The 22,807-nt window shown below is 40.6% G+C and overlaps 1 protein-coding gene across 7 annotated transcripts in view; it reads left to right on the plus strand.

The window, feature by feature from the left end:
• The window catches only part of EXD2 (exonuclease 3'-5' domain containing 2), a 91,084-nt gene that overhangs the window by 45,026 nt on the left and 23,251 nt on the right, over window positions 1-22,807 (plus strand). For 5 of the 7 annotated variants that reach the window (XM_054530235.2, XM_063715598.1, XM_054530237.2 and 2 more), the window contains one exon: window positions 12,771-13,150. The exons of 1 other annotated variant lie outside the window; for it this stretch is intronic. In XM_054530235.2, the coding sequence (XP_054386210.1) occupies window positions 12,818-13,150 (333 nt within the window). In that variant the 5' untranslated portion in view covers window positions 12,771-12,817. Of the gene's footprint in view, window positions 1-11,722; window positions 12,429-12,770; window positions 13,151-22,807 lie in introns of those variants that run through there. One more of the 7 variants, XM_054530236.2, reaches the window with a different exon arrangement.

Below are 22,807 nucleotides of genomic sequence, written 5' to 3' on the forward strand. Positions count from 1 at the left end.
CACTTTTTTTTTTTTTTTTTCCAAGAGACAGGGTCTTACTCTGTTGACCAGGCTGGAGTGCAGTGGAGTGATCAAAGGTTACTGCAGCCTCAAACTCCTCAGCTCAAGCAATCCTCCTGCCTCAGCCTCCCAAGTAGCTAAGTCTATAGGCACACTACCACTCCTGGCTAATTAATTTTTTTTTTGAGGCAGGGTCTCACTATGTTGCCCAGTCTGGTCTCAAATTCCTGGCCTCAAGTGATCCTCCCACCTTGGATCAAAGTGCTGTAATTACAGGTGTGCACCACCATACTTGGCCTTATTTGTTTTTTTGAATAGAACCATCCTACTCGGTGTAAAGTGGTATCTGATTGTGGTTTGGATTTGCATTTCCCTAACAGCTCATGATATTGAACATCTTTTCAAGTGCTTATTGGCCATTTGTATACCTTCTATCAGGAAATGTCTATTCAGTTAGCTGGACTTGTCTGTTCAGTTAGCACACTTGTAGTCAAGAGGCTGAGGCAGAAGGATCACTTGAGCCCAGGAGTTTGAGGCTGTCGTGAGCTATGATTGCACCACTGCACTGCAGCCTGGGCAACAGAGACAGATCTCGTCTCTAAAAAATATATTAAAAAATAAAGAACAGAAATACCTATTCAGATTCTTAGCCAGTTTTTAAATTGATTTGTCTTTTTATTATTTGGTGGTAAGAGATTTTTGTATATTCTAGATACACACCCTTCCCGGATTTGTAAATATTTTTTCCCATTCTGTGTGTTGTGTTTTCACTTTCTTGATGGTCGATTCATTCTTTTTTTTTTTTTTTTTTAATAATTTCAACTTTTATTTTAAATTCAGGGGGTCCATGTGCAGGTTTGTTACATGGGTATATTATGTTATGCTGGAGTTTGGGGTATGGATGAGTCCTTCACTCAGGTACTGGGTATAGGTAGTTTTTCAGCCTGCGGCCCCCTTCTCTGTCTTCCCCTCCCCTCTAGTAGTCCCCAGTGTCTGTTGTTCCTGTCTTTATGTCCATGTGTACTGGATGTTTAGCTGCACTTACAAGTGAGAACACACAGTATTTGGTTTTCTGTTCCTGCATTAATTCACTCAGGTCGTGGCCTCCAGCTGATCCATGTTGCTGCACACAGTCAATTCATTCTTTAAAAAGTTTTTTAAAATGAAGTTTGTATTGAATTTACATATTATTTTGAGTATTTCTATAAAACAATCATTTTTTCTTATCAAAAATAGGATAATTATAGTACCTCCCACATAGGGTTATTGAAAGGATTAAATGAATACTTTAACGTGAGTATATATGTACATGTAAAGTGCCTGGCACATGATTGATCCTGTTTGACAGCTGCTATCATAGATCTCCACTCTTCTGGTCTTCTTCTAGATCTTCACTAAAGTTTTCTGTTTCTCTTTGTATTGATCTGACACATTTCTTGTTGAATTCTTTCCTAGACTTGTGTATGTGATTTTGTGTTTTTTTATGTAGTTTTAAAATAGTGTACAGATATATTGCTCTTATGAATGAGATTTATTTTTTCACATTTTTATAATAGGTTTGGAAAGCTATTGATTTTGTACTTATCAGACTTTCTGAATTATCATATAATTTCTAAAAATTGGTTGATGACTTTGTTGTTTTTCCAGGTGGTTGTGATGCAGTCATTCTGTTTAGGAGTTGTGGTTCTTTTTCATTCTACTTTCCTGTGCCATAATTCGAGTATTCTTTGCCTCTCAGCTCAGCTTTATGCTGCTTTATGCTAACAGGTCTCTCTGCCTACAGCCTTGCCCTCCTCCAGGCTAGCACCCACATTAGTACCATGGTGGTCTCATCCTGTCACTCTGCTTATAAGTCTATTATTTGCTCTCCGGTGTCCTGTAGGATAATGCATGGCCCCCTCATGACTGGTCCTGTATCTACTCATTCCAGCATCATCTCTATTTCCTTACTTGCACATTATATTTTAGCACAGTAGTGTCCATTAGAAGTAGAATGTGAGCCCCAATTTAAAATTTTCTAGTAGCCACATTAAAGATATAAAAAGAAACAAGGTGAACTGTAGTAATGGCATCACTTAATGAGGATCTGTTCTGCGAAATGTGTCATTTTATGAACACGATAGAGCACACTTACACAAACCTAGATGGCATAGCTGACTACACACCTAGGCTGTATGGTACAGCTTATTGCTCCGAGGCTATAGACCTATACGGCATATTATTGTACTGAGTCCTGTAGGCAGTTGTAACACAGTGGTATTTGTGTATCTAAACATACCTACGCATAAAAGTACAGTAAAAATGTGGTATAAAAGATAAACAGTGGGCCGGGCATGGTGGCTCACGCCTATAATCCCAGTACTTTGGGAGGCCGAGGCGAGCAGATCACCTGAGGTCAGGAGTTCGAGACCAGCCTGGCCAACATGGTGAAACCCCGTCTCTACTAAAAATTTAAAAAATAGCCTTGTGTGGTGGCACGCGCTTGTAGCCCTGGCTACTCAGGAGGCTGAGGCAGGAGAATCGCTTGAACTCGGGAGGCAGAGTTTGCAGTGAGCTGAGATCACGCCACTGCACACCAGCCTAGGCAACAGAGCGAGACTCCATCTCCAGAGAAGATAAACAGTGTTACACTTATGTAGGGTATCTACCATGCATGGAGCTTGCAGGACTGGAAGTTGCTCTGGGTGAACCTGTGAGTGAGTGGTGGGTGAATGTGAAGGCCTAGGACATGACTGTACACTACTTTAGATCTTATAAACACGTGTGTATTTAGGCTACACTCAAATTATTTAAAATTTTTTTTGCAATAATTAACCTTAGTTTACTGTAACTTTTTTACTTTATAAACTTTTTAATTGTTTTAACTTTTTGACTTGTAATAACACTCAGCTTAAGACAAATATGTTGTACAGCTGTATAAAAATGTTTATCTCTTTATAAGCTCTTTTCAACTTAAAAAAATTTTTTTTTTACCTTTTTAAACTTTTTTGTTAAAAACTAAGACACAAACACACACATTCATGTTAGCTTAGACATACAAAGAGTCAGGATCATCAATATCACTGTCTTCTACCTCCACATCTTGTCCCACTGGAAAGTCTTCAGGGGCAATAACAGGCATGGAGCTGTCATCTGTGATAACAATGCCTTCTGGAATAACTTCTGAAGGACCTGCCTGAGGTTGCTTTACAGTTAATTTTTTTTATAAGTAGAAAGAGTACACCATAAAATAAAAAATATGGTAAATACATAAGCCAGTAACATAGTCGTTTATTGTCATTATCAAGTATGTACTATACATAATTGCATGTGCTGTAATTTTATACGACTGGCTGTGCTGTAGGTTCGTTAACTCCAGCATAATTACACACATTTGTGAGTAACGCATTGTGCAGCAACGTTAGGACGGTTAGGATTGCTATGATGTCACTAGGCAATAGGAATTTTTCTGCACCATTGTAATCTTATAATTTTGTAGAACTATTGTATGTGTGGTCTGTTGTTGACTGAAACATTGTTATACAGCACATGACTATATTTAACCCAGTATATTCCAAACATTATTTCAACGTAAATATTAAAAAATCAATATGGAATTCATAGTGATAGAAGGTATAATAGGGCTTATCAGGGGTTAGAAGAGAATGGGAATTCTTGTTGAATTACAGTTTCTATTTGCAAGGATGAAGTTGTTCTGGAAATGGGGGATGGTGATGGTTGCACAGCAGTGTGAATGTACTTATTGTCATTGAATTGTACACTTAAAAATGGCTAAAATGGGCCAGGCGTGGTGGCTCAGGCCTGTAATCCCAGCACTTTGGGAGGCCGAGTCTAGAGGATCGCTTGAGCTCACAAGTTTGAGACCAGCCTGGGCAACATTGCGAAACCCCATCTCTACAAAAATAATACAAAAAAGAAATTACCCAGGCATCGTGGGGACTACCTGTAGTCCCAGCTACTTGGGAGGCTAAGATAGGAGGATGGCTTGAGCTCAGGAGGTGGAGGTTGCAGTGAGCCAAGATCACGCCACTGCACTCCAGCCTCTGTGATAGAGCCAGACCTTGTCTCAAAAAAAAGGCTAAAATGGTAAATGTTATGTTATATATATTTTACCACAATAAAGAAGTCACCATAAAAATCAGTATGAGGCCAGGCGTGGTGGCTTACGCCTGTAATCTCAGCACTTTGGGAGGCCGAGGTGGGTGGATCACCTGAGATCAGGAGTTCGAGACCAGCCTGGCCAACATGGTGAAACCGTGCGTCTACTAAAAATACAAAAATTAGCCAGGTGTGGTGGCGGGCACCTGTAGTCCTAGCTACCTGGGAGGCTGAGGCAGGAGAATTGCTTGAACTCGGGAGGCAGAAGTTGCAGTGAGCTGAGATTGCGCCATTGCACTCCAGCCGGAGTGACAAGAGCAAAATTCCATCTCAAAAAAAAAAAAATCAGTATGGAAATTATAAAAAGTTTACATTCTTTTTTTGTAGTAAGTATTCAAAACTTTGGTGTATATTTTACATGTATAATACATCTTATGTTGGTTTTTTTTGTTTGTTTTTGTTTTTGTGATGGAGTCTTACTCTGTCCCCCAGGCTGGAGTGCAGTGGTATGATCTCAGCTCACTGCAACCTCCGCCTCCTGGGTTCAAGTGATTCTCATGTCTCAGCCTCCTGAGTAACTGGGAATACAAGCACACGCCACAATGCCTGGATAATTTTTGAATTTTTGTTAAAGGTGGGGTTTCACTATGTTGACTAGGCTGGTCTCAAACTCCTGATCTCAGGTGATCCTCCCACCTTGGCGTCCCAAAGTACTGGGATTACAGGCGTGAGCCACTGCGCCTGCCTACATTTTACATTTGTTTAAATGTTTCACCTATCCTGTGGTGCTTCCTGCCCTTCTCATTTGTGCACAAGCTATTCCCTCCACTTGCAATGCCCTCCTCCTGTCTGGCTCCTGCACCTGGACAACTCTTGCTCCTGTTTGAATGCCAGTCTCAGACACCATCTCTCTCAGCAAGTGTTTTCTCTCTCTCTCTCTTTTTTTTTTTTTTTGAGACAGAGTCTTGCTCTGTAGCCTAGGCTGGAGCGCAGTGGTGCGATCTTGGCTCACTGCAAGCTCCGCCTCCCGGGTTCAAATGATTCTCCTGCCTCAGTCTCCTGAGTAGCTGGGACTGCAGGCGCACGCCACCACACCTGGCTAATTTTTGTAATCTTAGTAGAGATGGGGTTTCACCATATTGGTCAGCTGGTCTTGAACTCCTGACCTCAGGTGATCCACCTGCCTTGGCCTCCCAAAGTGCTGGGATTACAGGTGTGAGCCACTGCACCCAGCCATATTTTCTCTTAATAATACCCCAACTCGGCCAGGTGTGGTCTTCATGCCTGTAATCCTAGCACTTTGGGAGGTTAATGTGGGCAGATCACTTGAGCTCAGGAGTTCAAGACCAGCCTGGGCAACCTGGCGAAACCCCATTTCTACCAAAAATATAAAATATTAGCGGGTGTTGGAGCTCAGGAGTTTGAGACCAGCCCGGGCAACCTGGCAAAACCCCGTTTCTACCAAAAATACAAAATATTAGTTGGGGTGCTGTCATGCGCCTGTGGTTGGTCCTAGCTACTTGGGGGGTTGAGGTGGGAAGATCACTTGAACCCAAGAGGTCAAGGGTGCAGTGAGCTGAGATCATGCCACGGCACTCTAGCCTGGGTGACAAAGTGAGGCCCTGTCTCAAAAAAAATAAAAATAAAAACAATATCCCCACTCTTTCCTCAAGTCCAAGCCATTCGTGTACTTGTATGTGCTTCACTTGTTGGTTTTATCTCACTCTTTGCAACCTGTTCATTATGTGTATTTTTCCTTGACTAAATCATGAATTTTTCGAAGGCAGATTGTGTCTTTCGACTCTTTTTACCTGGGGTCTATCAGTGTCTGACTTATATAATGTGTTGTGTAAAAGTTTGCTGAATGAATCCCTTGGCTGGGAAAGAAAAAAAAACATGCAGTTCACAAAACCTCTCCAAATAAAAATGAATTAATAAAAGCGTATGTTAGGAGATGTTATTTTCTCTGAAAACAAATATTCAGTTTTGTATATAAAATTATGTTTGAGAGGGAAGCATAATCAAGATGCAGATTGGCCTCAATAGATGAAACATTTGGCTGAAACAGACAAGATGAAATTTAAAAGAAGGATTTTTGATTTAAGTACAAAATATAAATTACAAATATATAAAATGGAGAACTTGATTTGGCATCAGTGAATTTTAATTTACTACAAGCTTTATATGACCCAACAATGAGATTCTGTTACTAAAAAATACATCATTTCATACAGCATTAATATAGGGTCCAGCTGCTGGGAAGTAATAGTATCACTGTAGCCTGCATCAGTTAGACCGTGTCTCAAGTTTGTTTGTTTGTTTATTTGAGACAGGGTCTCACTTCTGTCACCTAGACTGGACAGCAGTGGCATGATCACAGCTCACTGCAGCCTTGACTTCCCAGGCTCAGGTGATTCTCCCACGTCAGCCTCCTCAGTAGCTGAGGCTATAGGTGCGTGCCACCATGCCTGGCTAGTTTTTTGTAAATTTTTTTTTTTTAAGTAGAGATGGGATTTCACCATGTTGCCCTGGGTAGTCTTGAACTCCTGGGCTCAAGCAGTCCGCCTACCTCAGCCTCCCAAAGTGCTGGGATTACAGGCCTGAACCATCATGCCTGGCCTCAAGTATTGCGTATAGACCTGAATGCCACATTTGAAGAGATACATTAACAAACTTGGGACTGTGCAGAAGGCCTTGGCCAGGAGAGTCTATAAGCCAGGTCACAGGAAGACTATAGGGGGAGTCTCAGAACTCTCTTCACCTATTTAACAGGCTTTAAGGAGGGAGTAAACACTTGTCATTGCAGAGGCTGTCAAAGAGGGCAATTTGTAAGTAGGCAGCTTTTATAGAACGCAACGACTTTCAACAAAAACTGCCTCTGAAGGTGATGAACTTAGTTACCGGAAGTATTCAGTCAGAGACTAGGTCGTGATCTGTCGGGATTATCATGGAAAGGATTCTTGAATTGGGTGGGAGCTGAACTTGACTCCAAAATTTTAACTCTGATTTTTTGATTTCCTTTAATAGAAGTTCTGTGGTTTTGTAGTAATAGCTAACATTTATAGAATCCTAATGTTCTAGCCAATATACTAGGTGAATTTTATTGATCATTTTACTTAAGCCTCACAGTAATCCTACGTAATAGGTATGCCTGTTTCACAGATGAGGAGACTGTCCTTCCTGTTTCGCAGATGAGGAAACTGAGGCTTAGAGAAGTTTGGCAAATTGCCTAAGTTCCTACAGCTAGTGAGTAACAGGCTGGATTTAAACCTAGGCTATTTGATGTTAGGTCTTGTGTTGTCTACCATATACTACATTCCAAACACTTTATACATAATCATTTAACTCATTAAAGTGTGATTTATTCCAAGAATATGATTATGTGTTTTGTCAAGTGGGATTGCCTATCTCTAAAGAGCACCAGTTTAAAAAGAGTGTATTTTTCTAATTACAAGTGTGTACATATTCGTATAAAATTTGAAAAATAAAAGTTGTTCATAATCCTACTATCATTAGGTAGCCATTGATATTTAGCCAGGCATATGGCTCACACCTATAACCTGAGCACTTTGGGAAGGTGAGGCAGGAGGATCACCTGAGCCTAGGAATTTGAGACCAGCCTGGGCAATATAGTGAGACCCGCATCTCTACAAGAAATCAAAAAATGTGCTGAGCGTGGTGGCGTGCACCTGTACCCCCAGCTACTCAGGAGGCTGAAGTGGGAGCCCAGGAGGTTGAGGCTGCAGTGAGCCGTGATTGTGCTACTGCAGTCTAGTCTGGGCAACAGAGTGAGACTCTGTCTTAAAAAAAAAAAAAGTTTTATGTTCAATTAATTTATATAAAAAACTTAAGAATGACAGATTGTTTCACTGATGAGATTTAGTGAGGGATTGAAAAGCTTGGATTCCAGAGCAAACTGTTAGCAAAGTTTGATTTTTTTCTGACTCCCAACCCAGTACTGAACCATACTACCTTTTTATAACATCAAGGCTTGATAAGGGGAAAAACTTTTTCATTTGAATAAACAGAATGTTGTAATCTGGTGATTGAATTAGAGACATTAATCATACAAATGTTAACATATAATACCTTGAGCTGAATTTCATTCATTCAGTAAATATTTACTGAGTATCATCAGCTCCGTGCTAGTCACTGGGGATATGGCGGTAACAAAGCCAGTTAAGGTTCCTGTTCTCATGGACAGACAATGAATGAACCAACAGTCACACATTAATCATTCAGGCCAACAGGCTGTTTCCAGTTTTTGGCTGTTACAAACAAGTAACTGCTATGAACATTCTTATATGAGTCTTTTTGTGAATAGATTTAATTTATCCAGCTTGGGACTCAGAGAATAGTACCAAATCTGACCCCCTTCATACATTCCAAATCTTTATTCCATGAATATTGGAGTTTCTCAGTCCATTCCCTATGTCTCTGCTTTGTTGTGTATTCTTTCTGTTTTAAAAATTTTTTAGTAAAGATGGGATCTCATTATATTGTCCAGGTTGGTCTTGAACTCCTGGGCTCAAGTGATCCTCCTGCCTCGGCCTCCCAAAGTGTTGAGATTACAGGCGTGAGCCACCATGCTCGGCCTCAGTATGTTTTCTCCCTCTTTATCTGTCTACTACATTCTGGTGACTTCCTCAGATTTTTTTCTTCAATTCATTAACTCTCTCTGTATGTCTGGTCTACATTTTAACCTGTCTATTGAGTATTGAGTTTTTAAAAATTTTTAATAAATATTTTTCATATCTGGAATGTATATGTTTTTGTCTTTGTTTTAGTTATTATTTTCATTAATATCTCTGAATATTCTTTAAAGTCCTTTTCAGATCTCAAGTATGGAAATCTTTGTTTGATGGCTGTATGCGCTATTTTTATTGGCTTTAGGATTTTGTTTTGTTGTGATTCATTGTGAGCCCCCTTCTAGGGACTGATCTTCATGGTAGTCCTGTATGTTTCCTATGTGGGGGGTGTGTGTGTGTGTGTGTGTGTGTGTGTGTGTGTTATGATAGACTCTGCCTGGTTCCAGTAGAATTTACCAGTTCTGAACCAGTTTAAATTCAGTTTCTTGGCTTAGGGTTCCCTTTTATGAGAATATTGTGAACTTGGGCCTTGTATCTGCTTGAGCCATAGCGAAGTGTAGGCTTGAGGATTTGTCTTTTATTTTTTAATTTATTTTTTATTTTTATTTGAGACATGGTCTCACTCTGTTGCCCAGGTTGGAGTGCAGTGGCATGATCTTGGCTCACTGCAATCTCCACCTCCCAGGTTCTAGTGATTCTCATGCCTCAGCCTCTCGAGTAGCTGGGATTACAGGCATGCACCACCACACCTGGCTAATTTTTGTGTTTTTAGTAGAGAGACGGGGTTTCACTAAGTTGGCCAGGCTGATTTCGAACTCCTGGGCTCAAGCTATCTGTCCGCCTTGGCCTCCCAAAGTGCTGGGATTACAGGTGTGAGCCACCGCACCCAGCTGAGGATTTTTCCTCTTTCAAGGGACTCTGTTCATGCCTTTGGCCTGGGGCAGGTGGCTTGCCCAGGCCAAGGTGGGTAAAGACTTCTGGTTTGTGGATAGGGTGGCACTCCCCTGGATTCCAGCTGTGTCTTGGGCCTGTGGCCTAGAGTTCTGCCTCTGGGTTGCTGATATACTCCAGCGCTGCGGCTGGCATGAATTCTGGTCTCTGCCCAGCTTCATCTCCCACCCACCCACTTTTTTTTTTTTTTTTTTTTTGAGACAGGGTCTCACTCTGTCACCCAGGCTAGAGTGCAGTGGCACACCATCACAGCTCCCTGTAGCCTTGACCTCCCCGGCTCAAGCTATCCTCCCACCTCAGGCCCCCCGAGTAGCTGATACTTAAGGCATGTGCCACCACGCCCAGCTAATTTTTTATATTTTTGGTGTAGATGGGGTTTCACCATGTTACCCAGGCTGATCTCAAACTCCTAGGCTTAAGCCGTCCACCTGCCTCGGCCTCCCAAAGTGCTGGGATTACAGGCATGAGCCACTGCGCCCAGCCTTCCACCCACTTTGGGTTTCCTCCTCCCTTTCTGGCACCTGATGATTTCTTTCTTTCTTTTGGGGGCTTAACTGTGTTTTACATTTTTATCTTTTCAGTGGTTTCTCCAGCATTTGCATTGTTTAGAGTGGAAAAGGGAAGGACTTCTATGTCTTCTCAGATTACCTTAATCAGAAGTTTCTCTACACAAGTTATTTAATCTCATTAAGCTTCAGTTTCCTCTTCAATAAAAGCACTGGAGAAAATACATATGAAATTCTTAGCACAGTTTCTGGAATAAAGTAAATGTTTTTAAAACAGCATAACTATTACCACTTTTCATTATTACTCTAATAATTGTTATGATTCAGTTTTTCTTCTCTAATACTCACATGTCTCTATAGGCATGATTATAATCCAGAAGTTATTGTAAATATGAATTTTTTTTTTGGCCCAGTGCAGTGGCTCACACCTGTAATCACAGCACTTTGGGAGGCTGAGGCAGGTGAATCACTTGAGGTCAGGAGTTCAAGACCAGCCTGGCCAACATGGTGAAACCCTGTCTCTACTAAAAATACACAAATTAGCTGGGTATGGTGGCATACCCCTGTAGTCCCAGCTGCTTGGGAGGCTGAGGCAGGAGAATCGCTTGAACCCAGGAGGCGGATACTGCAGTGAGCCGAGATGATGCCACTGCACACAGGTCTGGGCGACAGCGAGAGACTCCATCTAATAAAAAAAAAAATTTAAAGTTACTGATGAAACTTTTAAAAAGTAATAAAAACCATACACATTCAGTGGGAAACCTTCAGCCATAGAGAAGTGTAGGCAGGGTGCAGCTGATTGCTCTGTCTTTGGGCAATTTAGCTTTTAGGCTAGAGGCCACAGATGGGTAGCCTGGTGCGTACCTAGGGTGTTTTTGTTTGGCTGGCGCAATATTTTTTAAAACTGTAAATTTATTGCCAGCATTCTAAAATGGTGACATTTCATATAAAATTCAGATACCTGACTTACCTTAAACAAGCAAAGTATTTGACCACACTGGGCCTTCTTCCTGCACAGGATTATCAGCTTGTGCTGAATGGTCGCTACCCCATGTTTTCTCCCTGGCCCTGAGACCAAAGGCCATTTACTTTTTTTTTTTTTTTTTCTTTTTTGAGACAGAGTCTTACTCTTATCACCCAGGCTGGAGTGCAGTGGCACAGTTTCGGCTCACTGAAACCTCCGCCTCCCAAGTTCTAGCGATTCTCCTGTCTCAGCCTCCCGAGTAGCTGGGATTACAGGTGCCCACCACCACGCCCGGCTAATTTTTGTATTTTTAGTAGAGATGGGGTTTCACCATGTTAGCCAGGCTGGTCTCAAACTCCTGACCTCAGGTGATCCACCTGCCTTGGCCTCCCAAAGTCCTGGGATTACAGGCGTGAGCCACTGCATCTGGCCAGGCCACTTACTTTTTTTTTTTTTTTTTTTTGAGACGGAGTCTCACTCTGTCACCCAGACTGGCGTGCAGTGGCACGATCTTGGCTCACTGCAAGCTCTGCCTCCCGGGTTCATACCATTCTCCTGCCTCAGCCTCCCAAGTAGCTGGGACAACAGGCGCCCGCCACCACGCCCGGCTAATTTCTTGTCTTTTTAGTAGAGACGGGGTTTCACTGTGTTAGCCAGGATGGTCTCGATCTCCTGACCTCATGATCCACCTGCCTCGGCCTCCCAAAGTGCTGGGATTACAGGCATGAGCCACCGCGCCCGGCCCAGGCCACTTACTATTTACTGTTGCACTTTTACTCTTATTTTAATAGTACAGAAATAGTGCCGTATACTCATTTCTTTCTCACATATAGGAAAACAGAAACTACATGGAGAAAGCCACATGTTACAGAAAAATGAAAAAGGGACTATTTTGTGGCTTGCTTCATTGATTTACATTAACCTGCCTGGCGCTGTGGACACTTCAGTTTGCATCCGCCTTCTATACACCTTGGATATCTCTCTAAGTTCTACCTTTTTCTTGTGCTCTTATGATCCTTTCTCTTTTGTACCCCCCCTGCCTTACCCTACGATAACCGAATCAGTTTCTATGGAGAACTACTGAGCCTTCTGGAGCAACAGAAAGTGTTGAGTCAAACCTGTTTCCTCCACTCCCTCATTGCTGCACCTTCCAGAGAAGTAAAAAAATTCTCCCTACCAACTGACTGATGATTACAATTTTTTTTTAATAGAGAAGCAGAAGTTTTCCTTCAACTGTTAGGTGATCAAAGGTTTAAAATACAAAATACTTTGAAGAAGATCCATTAACTAAAAAATTCATTCATTAATCAGCAGTTAGAGGTGAGAGTCTAGCTTATTGTTTTTTTTTTCTTCCTAGATCACACTTCGTGTTGCAGATAGCCTGTTGTTTTGACTGATACGATTTTATATCATTAAGAGAGCCATGGGGAACTGTCAGAGGGCAGGGAGATTTCCTGGGGTGAGGATGGAGATAGAGATGGAATACAGAGATTATAAAGATGAAGAAATTCTGCCATTGCTACTATTTCATGTGGAAATTTATAGCAGTTGTTTTCGTTTGTGGGCACAGAGATTATAAATGGGACATTTCTTAGAGGAAAACTTGTTTATGTAAAGGTTTATATTCTGTATATAAATATGTTTTTGCCATTTGTTTTGCAGATTGTGGGATTAGTGATATGCTTTTCTAAAGAGTAGAAAAGTCGAAGATGTCTAGACAGAACTTAGTGGCTTTGACAGTGACTACCCTTCTGGGTGTGGCTGTAGGGGGGTTTGTCCTCTGGAAAGGCATCCAGCGCCGCCGAAGGAATAAAACAAGCCCTGTGACCCAACAGCCACAGCAGAAAGTGCTGGGCAGTAGAGAGCTGCCCCCTCCAGAAGATGATCAGCTGCACTCCAGTGCCCCCAGATCCTCGTGGGAGGAACGGATCCTTAAAGCAAAGGTGGTGACGGTGTCTCAGGAGGCAGAGTGGGATCAAATCGAGCCCTTGCTTAGAAGTGAATTAGAAGATTTTCCAGTACTTGGAATTGACTGTGAGTGGGTAAGTTAAAAAGCAAAAGTTAAAAAGCAAACAAAAAAAAAACAACTTCTGCTTTTCCAACTGGGACCTTGGACAGTCAAGTAGAAAATAAGGTTAAAGGAGAATGAATTAGCTTGTTCTCAACTTGCTTATAAGCAGATTTTAGCAGAAGAAGCAGCTGCTGTTCCTCTCAGGATGGCGGAGTGCTTACAATTATGGATTACAATTATGTCAAACCTATATGAATTCTGTTTTCCCCACTTATCATTCTGTGAACTTGGACAAGCTATTTAGCCTGAGTCTTTGTTTGTTTGGTTGTTTGTAATAGGAACGTCACGGTACCTACCTCCAGTAGCTTTTCTAAGCATTCAAATAGATCACCCCCATAAAGGATTCAGCACAGTGTGAACATATAGTAGTAAGTGTTCATGAAATATTAGCCACTGTTAATATTTGTAGTAGCATTTTCATAAGGATGCCATGGAGAAAATAGCTAAGGAATTCTATTTAAATGGAAATTATTACTTAGGATTTTAAAAGGTAACAGTTAAAATTTGAAACACCATTTACTCTAAGCCATGCACTGTATGTTTTGCTTGCATCATTTTATTTAATTTTCACCATATGGGCATAACTTGGAGATATTGCAGGTTCGATGTTAGCCATGGCAATAAAGCAAATCTTGCAATAAAGTGAGTTACATGAGTTTTTTGGTTTCCCAGTGCATATAAAAGTTATGCTTATGCTGAGTGTGGCGGTGGCTCATGACTGTAATCCCAGCACTTTGGTAGGCTAAGATGGGGAAAATCAGTTGAGGCCAGGAGTTTAATACCAGTCAGCCAGGTCAGCATAGCAAGACTCCATCTCTACAAAAAGAGAAATTAGCCAGGTGTGGTGACACCCACCTGTATAGTCCCAGAAACTTGGGAGGCTGAGGCAGGAGGATTGCTTGAGCCCAGGAGGTTGAAGCTGTCGTGAGCTATGAACACACCACTGCACTTCAGCCTGAGTGGCAGAGGGAGATCCTGTCTCAGGGGGAAAAAAAAAACGTTGTGTTTATACTATACTATAGTTTATTAACTATGCAATAACTATATCTTTAAAAAGTACATTAATTAAATAGTTTATTGCTAAAAATTGCTAATAATTATCTGAGCCTTCAGCAAGTTGTAATCTTTTTGCTGGTCGAGGGTCTTGCCTTGATATTGATGGCTGCTGACTGATCAGGGTAGTGGTTGCTGAAGGTTGGAGTGCCTGTGACAGTTTCTTAAAATAAGACAACAAAGAAGTTTGCCACATTGGTTGACTCTTCCTTTCATGAGAGATTTTTCTCTGCTATGTGGTGCTGTTTAATAGCATTTTACCCACAGTAGAACTTCTTTCAAAATTGGAGTCAGTCCTCTGAAACCCAGCCATTGCTTTATCAACTAAGTTTATGCGATATTCTAAATCTTTTGTTGTCATTTCAACAGTGTTCACAGCATCTTTACCAGGAGTAGATTCCATCTCAAGAAACCACTTTCTTTGCTCATCCATAAAAAGCAACTCTTCATCTGTTAAAGTTTTATCATGAGATTGCAGCAGTTAATAACATCTTCAGGCTCCACCCCTAATGCTATTTCTCTTGCTGTATCCAGGAAATGTAATTAAAAGAGTACCTAAGCAGAATGGCTCCACAAAATCAGTTCACAGGTTGATAGAAGAGGCTACTAGATGCCAACACTGTGATGACCAAAAAGAGAACATCTGACAGTGTGGGGAAAGCTTTGTAGTCACAAAAGCCCTTACACCACAGCTACTGAGGGTGTTTCTTTATATCAGCAATAGTAGTAGTCATTTATACCAATGACCTTGGGCCATCAAGAAAGGATCAGTGATTTTAATCTATTCTGTATAAAAAGTTACATAATTTTAGAACTGTTTACATCAGCAACAATAAAAGAAAACAGGGTTTAAGTGGTAAGCTGTAGCAGATTAGGAAAATTCACCTGTGCCAAGCACCTGGATTATTCCAACTAAACGAAGTATAGCTTGAGCAACAGCAGGGTAGACTGAAGTGAATAGTAATTGATCTGATAATAATGCACTTTAATTAATATAGCAGAGGCATAGATAAGTTAAAGTGGCAAATAATCTAACCCCACCTCATTTTGACTTTTGATGTGTATTAAACTCAGGTTGGATTCCACATTTCCCTTTAGGCATGACTGCATTTTCCTGATTGCTGTCATAAAAAAACTCAATGAAAAAGTCATTCATGGCTTCCTTCCTTGTAAAAATAAGATAGAATACATTTAAGAGATGAATAAAAAACAAAAATAGGCTGGGTGCGGTAGCCCACACCTGTAATCCTAGCACTTTGGGAGGCCGAGGCGGGCAGATCACTTGAGGTCAGGAGTTCGAGACTAGTCTGGCAAACATGGTGAAGCCCCCGCCCCCCCACCACTAAAAATACAAAAATTAGCCCGGCGTGGTAGCAGGTGCCTGTAATCCTAGCTACTTGGGAGGCTGAGGCAGGAGAATTGCTTGAGCCCAGGAGGTGGAGGTTGCAGTGAGCCGAGATCACACCACTGCATTCCAACCTGAGCGACAGAGCAAGTGAGACCCTGTCTCAAAAAAAGAAAAAACGAAAACAAAAATGAAAAATCATCCATTCTTGCTCTATTTATTCCTCCATTCCTGTTTTGCTTTCCTTTTCATTCACTTTTATGTAAATGTTTATTCGATTATTATTTTTGTTCTTCTTTATTGTTTTTTTTTTTTAGAGACAGGGTGGTGTCACTCTGTTTCCCAGGCTGGAATGCAATGGTACTATCATAGTTCACTGTAACCTCGAACTCTAAAATGATCCTTCTGTCTCAGCCTCCCAAGTAGCTAGGACTACAGGTATGTGCCACCACTGTCACTTGGTTCCAATGGTTCTTGCTTTTTTTTTTTTTTTTGAGACAAGGTCTTACTCTGTCACCCAGGCTGGAGTGCAGTGGTGGGATTTTGGCTCACTTTAGCCTTGACCTCCCTGGGCTCAGATGATTGTCCCACCTCAGCCTCCCCAGTAGCTGGAACTACAGGTGTGTGCCACCACACCTGGCTAATTTTTTTGCATTTTTAGTAGAGACGGGGTTTTGCAGTGTGGTCCAGGCTGGTCTCAAACTCTTGGACTCAAGCAATCCATTCACCTCAGTCCCACAAAGTGCTGAGATTACAGGCGTGAGCAACCGTGCCCGGCCTGTGTTCTTGTTTTATAGTCAATATTTGTTTAGATTTACCAAAGTGTTTACCTTCCTGTATTCTTCTTCTTCTTCTTCTTCTCTTTTTTTTTTTTTTTTTGTAGACAGGGTCTCACTCTTTTGCCCAGGCTGGAATGCAGTTGTGCGATCACAGCTAACTGCAGCCTTAACCTCCCAGGCCTGTGATCCTCCCTCCTCCTGAGTAGCTGGGATTACAGGTGTGAGTCACCACATCCCATCTCTTTTTCACAGAGACAGGGTTTTGCTGTGTTGCCCAGGCTGGTCCCAAACTCCTAGGCTCAAGTGATCCTCCTGCCTTGGCCTCCCAAAGTGTGCTGGGATTAAAGGTGTGTGTGAGCTACCATGCTGGGCCCTTTTTTTTTTTTTTTAAGAGATGAGGTCTTGCTTTGTTGTGCAGTTGTATGATCGTGGCTCACTGCAGCCTCAAACTCCTGGGCTCAAGTGATCCTCCTGCCTCATCCTCCTGAGTAACTGGGACCACAGGCATGTGCCACTGCACCTGGATAATTTTTTTTCTTTTTTTTTTTTTGTAGAAATGGGGGCTTGTTGTGTTGCCCTGGCTGGTCTTCAACTGCTGGCCTCAAGTGATCCTCTCACTTGGTCCTCCTATAAGCATAAGCCACTGCACCCAGCTGTATTTACCTTTTTTTTTTTTTTTTTTTTGAGACAGAGTCTCGCTCTGTCACCAAGGCTGAAGTACAGTAGTGCAATCTTGACTCATTGCAACCTTTGCCTCCTGGGTTCAAGTGATTCTCCTGCCTCAGCCTCCTGAGTAGCTGGGACTACAGGTGTGTGCCACAATGCCCATCTAATTTTTTGTATTTTTAGTAGAGACGGGGTTTCACCATGTTAGCCGGGGTGGTCTCGATCTCCTGACCTTGTATTTACCTTTTTCTTTGCTTACTTTTTCTTATATCTCTGACCTTCTTTTGGGGATCATTTTCCTTAAAATCGTTCTTTAACAGTTTAGGGCCCATTGATAATAAACTTTGTCATTTTGAAAATGTCTGTATTTTGTTTTTATCTTAAAGAGATTTTCTCTGGGTGTAAAGTTCTGGTTTGGCAGTTTATCATTTTCAGGATAGTATTCCATTGCCTTCTGGCTTCCATTATTGCTGTTGAAGATAACTGTCAGTCTATATCTTGATTCTTTGTAAGTAATGTAATTTTTTCATATCTCTTCTTAAGATCTTCTCTTTGAGTTTATGGTTCTGAAGGTTCACTATGATGAGTCTAGGTGTTTTATTTCTAGCTTGGGATTCAGAAAAATATCTGGATAATAGGATTGATGTTTTATCAATTTAAAATTTCTCTTTGACGATTGTTTTTATCCTTTCTTCTTTCTTGCTGGAATTTAATATTTAACATATCTTAGTCTCTCTAGATTCATTATATACGATTTTTTCTGGTCTCTTTTACAATTCCTTTTTTCTCTATTTGGCTTTGTCTAATCTGTTTAACCTGCCCCTGAGTCTTTTTTTTAGACTTTTTTATTGTGAAATATAACACATCAAGAAAAGTGCCTGGAACAAAAATAAACCCTGAATGATTTATGTAAAGAGAACAGCTCAGCTGTGTAACTAGAAACTAGGTCAAGAAACGTAAGATTGCTAGGACTCCAGAAGCTCCCGTTGTGCCCACTTGCAATCATTGTCCCCTCACTGCCCTCTGAGGGTTACCATTATCCTGTCTCATGATATTTACTTTCTTGTTTTCTTTATACTTTTACTGCTTAGGCATGCCTCCCTCAGCGCTGTAGTTTAATTTTACCTGTTTTTTAAATTTAGTATGAATGAATCATCGAGTATGTGCTCTTTTTTGTCTGGCTTCTTTTTCCAAACATTGTGAGATTTACCTGTATTGGGTGTGACTATGATTTGTTGCCATATAGTATTCCATGGTATAAAGATACCATGACTTATTTTTCCATTCTATTACTGATGGACATTTATATATATATATATAAAATACAGTATAGGCCGGGCGTGGTGGCTAACACCTGTAATCCCAGCACTTTGGGAGGCCGAGGTGGGTGGATCACCTGAACCTGAGGTCAGGAGTTCAAGACCAGCCTGGCCAACATGGTGAAACCCTGTCTCTACTAAAAATACAAAAATTAGCCAGGTGTGGTGATGCATACAGGTATAATCCCAGTTACTTGGGAGGCTGAGGCAGAAGAATTGCTGGAACCCAGGAGGCAGAGGTTGCAGTGAGCTGAGAGTGTGCCATTGCACTCCAGCCTGGGTGACACAGTGAGACTCCATCTCAAAAATATATGTGTGTGTGTGTGTGTGTGTGTGTGTGTGTGTGTGTGTGTGTATAATACAATGTATCATTTACGTTTGGGGGCTCTTGCAAAGAATGGTGCAATTGAACATTTACACTCATTATTGGGCATATGTGTCTATGAGTGGAGTTCTGGGTCAAGGAGTTTGTGTGTGTGCACGTGTACGCACAACTTTAACTTTTATAGATGATGCCAAACTGTTTACCAAGATCTTTTTATGAATTTACCTTCCCATCAGTAGCATATGACTGATTCCATTGTTTCTAGCTGTTTTCAGAAGTGATTACACTAATTTAACCTCCCTATATATGAAAATTGCCTTTGTTTTACACCCTTGTCCACATTTGGTACTGTCATATTTTAAAATTTTATCCATTCTGTTGGGCTTGTAGTAATAGTTCACTATTATTTGAATTTGCATATTCCAGATTACTAATGAAATTGAACATCTTTTTGTATTTTATTGGTCATTTAGATATCCTCTTTTATGCAGTGTCCATTCAAGTCTCTTGCCTCATTTTCTTTTTTTTTCTTGCCTCATTTTCTATCGAGTTGTCTTTATAGAAGTTCTTTACATATTCTGCATATGAACCCTCCAGGAGTTAAATTTGTGTTGTAAATGTTTTCTCCCATTCTGTGAATTGCCTTTACATTCTTTTAATGTTTTCTTTTGATAAACAGAAGATCTGTGTAGTACAGTTGATCAAGTCTTTCCCTATACACAGTCATGAACATATTCTCCCCATGTTATTTTCTTGGAGTTTTATGGTTTTAACCTTGGCGATTCAGATTTACAATCCACCTGAAATTGATTTTTTAGGTGTGTTTGTATATGATGTGTGGTAGGGTTAAGTTTAATTTTTTCTCCTAAAGGGATAGCCAATCTGCCTAGAATCACAGATTGAACAGATAAACCTTTCCTGATTGCTCTGCAATGCCACTTTATCACAAAATGAGTGTCTGTATATGTCTAGATCTGTTTTTGTCTTCTTAATCGTCTATTTTTCTATTGTTGCACCAATTATTATATACTTTCTTATTTACCATTGCTTTAAAATAACTCTGGATATCTGGGGCAGCAAGACCTGCCATCTTGTTCTTTTTCCACAATATCTTGGATAATCTTGATACTCTACATTTTCTTTTTTGTGATGGAGTCTCACTCTGTCATTCGGACTGTAGTGCAGTGGCATGATCTCGGCTCACTGCAGCCTCCACCTCCTGGGTTCAAGCCATTCTCCTGCCTCAGCCACCTGAGTAGCTGGGACAATAGGTGCCTGCTACCACACCTGGCTTACATTTTCTTATACGTTTTAGAATCAATTTTCAGGTCCTATAAAATTTTCTTGAAATTTTGATTGAGATTGTATTGTATAGATCAGTTTGTAGGGAACTGACTTCTTTATATTATTGAAGGGTTTTTAAAAATTGACATGAAATTGTATATATTATGTATAATGTTTAATGCATATATACATTGTGGGATAATTAAATCTAGCTGATTAACAAGTGCATTACTTCACATAGTTATCATTTTTTAATGATGAGAACACTTAACTTACACTGTCTTTGCATTTTAGTAATACAATATATCATCATTAACTATAGTCACCATGCTGTACACTGGATGTCTTGAACTCATCCCTCCTATATAACTGTAATTATATATTCTTTGATCAACATTTTCTCATCCTCCTCTCCTCCCAACCATCTTGGCCTGTGGTAACCACTGTTCTACTCTCTACTTCTATCAGATCAACTCTTTTATTTTTTATTTTTATTTTTTAGAGACATGTTCTCGCTCTGTTACCCAGGCTAGAGTGCAGTGGCGTGATCATAACTCACTACAGCCTTGAGGTCCTAGGCTCAATCAGTCCTCCTGCCTTACCCTCCCAAGTAACTAGGACTATAGGCAGACACTACCACCACTGGCTAATTTTTATTTTTATTTTTAGAGATGAAGTCTCACTGTGATTCTTAGGCTGGTCTTGAATTTCTGGCCTTAAGTGATCCTTCCACCTCAGCCTCCTGAGTGGCTGGGATTATGGGAGGGAGCTACTATGCCCACCAAGGTCAACTTTTTTAGATTCCACATATGAGTGAGCTCATGCAGTATTTATCTTTCTGTGCCTGGCTTATTTCACTTAACATAATGTCTTCCAGGTTTAGCAATGTTGTCACAAATGACAAGATTTCATTATATTTTATGGACAAATAGTATTCCATTTTGGAGGGAGAGATTTATATATCACATTTTCTTTTTTTTTTAATTCTACTTTAAGTTCTAGGGTACATGTACATAACATGCAGGTTTGTTACATATGTATACGTGTGCCATGTTGGTGTGCTGCACCCATTAACTCGTCATTTACATTAGGTATATCTCCTAATGCTATCCCTTCCCCCTCCCCCCACTCCATGACAGGCCCCGGTGTGTGATGTTCCCCTTCCTGTGACCAAGTGTTCTCATTATTCAATTCCCACTTATGAGTGAGAACATGCGGTGTTTGATTTTTTGTCCTTGCGATAGTTTGCTGAGAATGATGGTTTCCAGCTTCATCTATGTCCCTACAAAGGACATGAACTCATCCTTTTTTATGGCTGCATAGTATTCCATGGTGTATATGTGCCACATTTTCTTAATCTAGTCTATCATTGTTGGACATTTGGGTTGGTTCCAAGTCTTTGCTATTGTGAATAGTGCCACAATAAACATACGTGTGCATGTGTCTTTATAGCAGCATGATTTATAATCCTTTGGGTATATACCCAGTAATGGGATGGCTGGGTCAAATGGTATTTCTAGTTCTGGATCCTCGAGGAATCGCCACACTGTCTTCCACAATGGTTGAACTAGTTTACAGTCCCACCAACAGTGTAAAAGTGTTCCTATTTCTCCACATCCTCTCCAGCACCTGTTGTTTCCTGACTTTTTAATGATCGCCATTCTAAGTGGTGTGAGATGGTATCTCATTGTGGTTTTGATTTGCATTTCTCTGATGGCCAGTGATGATGAGCATTTTTTCATGTGTCTTTTGGCTACATAAATGTCTTCTTTTGAGTAGTGTCTGTTCATATCCTTCACCCACTTTTTGATGGGGTTGGTTTTTTCTTGTAAATTTGTTTGAGTTCTTTGTTGGTTCTGGATATTAGCCTTTTATCAGATGAGTAGATTGCAAAAATTTTCTCCCATTCTGTAGGTTGCCTCTTCACTCTGATGGTAGTTTCTTTTGCTGTGCAGAAGCTCCTTAGTTTAATTAGATCCCATTTGTCAATTTTGGCTTTTGTTGCTATTGCTTTTGGTGTTTTAGACATGAAGTCCTTGCCCATGCCTATGTCCTGAATGGTATTGCCTAGGTTTTCTTCTAGGGTTTTTATGGTTTTAGGTCTAACATTTAAGTCTTTAATCCATCTTGAATTAATATTTGCATGAGGTGTAAGGACGGGATCCAGTTTCAGCTTTCTAGATATGGCTAGCCAGTTTTCCCAGCACCATTTATTAAATAGGGAATCCTTTCCTCATTTCTTGTTTTTTTCAGGTTTGTCAAAGATCAGATGGTTGTAGATGTGTGGCATTATTTTTGAGGGCTCTGTTCTGTTCCATTGGTCTATATCTCTGTTTTGGTACCAGTACCATGCTGTTTTGGTTACTGTAGCCTTGTAGTATAGTTTGAAGTCAGGTAGCGTGATGTCTCCAGCTTTGTTCTTTTTGCTTAGGATTGTCTTGGCAATGTGGGCTGTTTTGTGGTTCCATATGAACTTTAAAGTAGTTTTTTCCAATTCTGTGAAGAAAGTCATTGGTAGCTTGATGGGGATGGCATTGAATCTATAAATTACTTGGGCAGTATGGCCATTTTCACAATATTGATTCTTCCTATCCATGAGCATGGAATATTCTTCCATTTGTTTGTGTCCTCTTTTATTTCGTTGAGCAGTGGTTTGTAGTTCTCCTTGAAGAGGTCCTTCACATCTCTTGGAAGTTGGATTCCTAGGTATTTTATTCTCTTTGAAGCAATTGTGAATGGGAGTTCACTCATGATTTGGCTCTCTGGTTGTCTGTTATTGGTGTATAAAAATGCTTTGATTTTTGCACATTGATTTTATATCCTGAGTCACATTTTCTTTATCCATTCGTCTGTTGAT

The sequence above is a fragment of the Pongo abelii genome, chromosome 15 (genome assembly GCF_028885655.2).
Source record: "Pongo abelii isolate AG06213 chromosome 15, NHGRI_mPonAbe1-v2.0_pri, whole genome shotgun sequence".
Lineage (NCBI taxonomy): Eukaryota > Metazoa > Chordata > Mammalia > Primates > Hominidae > Pongo > Pongo abelii.